The sequence below is a fragment of the Morone saxatilis genome, unplaced genomic scaffold (genome assembly GCF_004916995.1).
Source record: "Morone saxatilis isolate NCDOM2014 unplaced genomic scaffold, NCSU_SB_2.0 Contig3, whole genome shotgun sequence".
Classification (NCBI taxonomy): Eukaryota; Metazoa; Chordata; class Actinopteri; family Moronidae; genus Morone; species Morone saxatilis.
In genome coordinates this window covers 23,225,262-23,228,379 of record NW_023339873.1, presented here as the reverse complement: position 1 = coordinate 23,228,379, position 3,118 = coordinate 23,225,262, and the positions used below count along the sequence as shown (strand labels likewise).

The following is a 3,118-nucleotide window of genomic DNA, read 5'->3' as shown; positions in this document are numbered from 1 at the left end:
CACACACACACACAAACAAATGTTTAGGTCATAAACACATAAACAACAGTCCTTTGATCCAGGTCTTAAAGAGCCAGCTCATCATAATTGTTAAAAACCTGCAACCAATTTCTCCTCATTAGAAAGAACATTAAATCAGTTTTAAATTATAAAGACAATAAATAAAACAGCATATGGCTGAGAATATTTCACATTGATCATTGTATCAAGTTATCACATTTAATAATACAAAGAAGAGGACTACATTATCCAAAGTGTATACCCAATAAATTTTTTGTGATAAAGCATTTCTTTAAGACCTGAAATCTCAAACTTTAATGGCCCTCCAAAAATGTCACAGCAACCACCACTAGACATTGGTCAGAGGTGGTAACCATGGTCAAAATACAAACCACTGAGATGATGTCATCAGGGTAGGTGGATTATTATAACAACGAGTAAGCCGCCATGCCCCATTCATCACACTCGCATACTGCAACACTCAGTACTGAGTACTAAGTCGTGGGACCAGACTACATTGCTCCCCATGGTGGTTTATTTTCTTGAGCACAGCCACAGCTCACACGCTGGCTAAAAACCACCTGACTGCTATAGCAGGTAGTCAGCCAGTGTATTCTGATCATTACTGTTAAGACTTCAGTGCACTAAGGGAGGAAGTTTCTGAATCCACTCAGCGCAAGTTTAAAGGTGTGGAGAAATTAACTGTGTGAATGGGGAGAGGAACAGTATGCTAGGCAGCAGGTTAGTAGTGTGAATGGTACATGGCAGTGCAGGTTGGCTAGCATTGTTATACTGATCCACCCACCTTAATGGGGATCCTTTGGGTGTTGCGATGCCATAGCCTTTGGAGTCCAGGTTTCCTCCCACTTTCATGGTGTCACAAGGTTTCCTCTGCTCGATGTACTCGTTCATGGTGGACTCCAGCAGGTAGGCATACTTCCCTTTGGACTTCCTGACACGCAGGACCCCCTCCGATGTTTTCTTGACAAAGACGGAAGGTTCTGCTGATTTCATGTACTGCCACATCTTGTCAAACAAGGCGATTTTAGAGCGCTAAAAAGGAAGACAGAAAATTAAAGATACTACAACTTAATCTGTACAATTTGGGTTTACCTGTACCTTTATGTACATTGTAACACCCTAAGGACAGGGTACTTCAAGGTATCCTGTGGAGTTTTATTGTAAACAACTGTGTACCACTGAAGCATGTTTATAATTCCTGGTGGCTTCCTCGGCATGTTACCATCACCAACTGCTGATCATTGGAATAGTGTGAAACTGTTACATTGTGAATAAACATCAGATACAGATACAGATACAACAGACTGGCAATGAATTTGAAAGTGCACAAAACGAATACTACATAATCATAAGGGCCCTAATATACTTGCTTTTACCAACCAGTGTTATTAAGCCTTCTCAGTGAGCTTCTAATTGGAATCTTTTATACTTTATTTCATAAAGGAAAAAAATATATGAAGGAACAGCTCAAATTAAGTCTTTTTTTTTAATGCAATGTAGAGCTATTTCTTCTCAAGTATGTTTATTGTGTTTCATTCTTTAACAATAACAATAATATATAGTAATGACAGTCAGAGACAAGAGGCAAAGGCCACAGGTCATGGATTTGAATCCATGGCCGCTGCAGCAAGGACTTGGTTTTGGTTCACCAGCTCTACCAGGGGAGCTACCAAGATTTATTTTAATAACTTTAATGTACTTGAAGTGTGAACTGTACACCTGCATTATATAGGAAAATACAAATATCTGCTTGGGACTTGATATTGGTAGATAATCAATATTAAATGACTTGGATATGGGGCCAAAAAAAAAACTTGATCGAGATCTTACCCTGAAGAACTCCTTGGTGGATCCAGAGTCCAGGGTTCCATATGCTATTTCTGTCTGTTTAGCCAGGTCTTCAGCACTCTCAATGGGAGAAACCATCCTCTCCACTGTCAGGAAGGCAGCTAGGTTGGCAGTGTATGACGAGATGATGATCAGAGTAAAAAACCACCACACACCCCCCACTATACGACCTGAAAGAGACCTAAATACACACATAGACAAACAGACAAACAGACCATGGTATGCTGTTATTACAGTTTCATAACTCGAGCTCTCAGATGAGAACTTCATGCACTATTTGGGTGAAAGTGAAGTACCCAGTTTAGAATGATTGAAGGCCTTTGACCTGTTGTACTGTAACTCTGCGTTTTCTGACAATGTTGCTGACGGTTAACTGTTGTAAAATGTTGCAGGGAGCATTCTAAGGTCTCGCTGGAACTGGTTATATGTTGCTATGCTAATAGAAAGAACATCCCCACTAGTTTGTATAACTTCATACAATCTCTCAATCTTTCATCTGTCTTATTAAATCAGTGTTGTTTATGTTGCTTACAATCCTTGTCTGGACAAATGTAGTGAACTATAGGACTTATAGGTAGTACGGTTATAGGGCTGGATTTTTGTAGGTTTTTATAAATGTGAATTTCAGTGAGGTTTTCTTTTCCTCTTTTTCGGAACCTAGAAGCTCTGGTTTCACTTTGGCAGTCTATGGTGGAATATGTACCACTGTGGCATGTACTTGTGGGAACGCACTTCCAGTGCAGTTAGCCATAAAATCCTAGTGACTGAGAGGGCTTTCTATCCACGGTGTGAGGCTTGCTGAGACCATGTTCACGTCTCGTCACCACTTGTCTTCTCAATGACCACCCTCCAGAGTGCCCCAGGCTTTAGAAGCACCTGTGGAAAGCGACATGTCTTACAGCGGAATGAGAGGATGGTCTGGCCTCAGCTACACTCTGCTTCAGAGGCAAGAGATGTAAGGAGAAACAAACAGCGGAGATTTCTCTGTGAGTCTACACCACATCTGGCAAACACGAAGCTCATGATGTGTTCACACATTTGCCCATACCCCCACATCAAAAGGGCTAGTTTTTCATTGTTGGTAGTTGGCAGCATATGGCTCTGATTTTTATTTTTTATTTTTTTTCTCCAGGTGGGGTGGATTTATTTAAAAAAAAAAAAAAAATTTAAGTTATTTTTTTGGCCTTTTTATTGCCTTTATTTGATAGGGACGCTGATGATGACATGCAACAAAGGGCTGCAGGTTGGA

At 40.4% G+C, this 3,118-nt stretch overlaps 1 protein-coding gene across 1 annotated transcript in view; it reads right to left on the bottom strand.

The window, feature by feature from the left end:
* The window catches only part of LOC118337189 (glutamate receptor 2-like), a 20,157-nt gene that overhangs the window by 2,845 nt on the left and 14,194 nt on the right, over nt 1-3,118 (bottom strand). The window contains exons 7-8 of the mRNA XM_035674096.1: nt 1,852-2,050; nt 4-1,053 (exon numbers count right to left, since the gene is read on the bottom strand). Coding sequence (XP_035529989.1) covers nt 682-1,053; nt 1,852-2,050 — 571 coding nt within the window. The 3' untranslated portion in view covers nt 4-681. The remainder of the gene's footprint in view (nt 1-3; nt 1,054-1,851; nt 2,051-3,118) is intronic.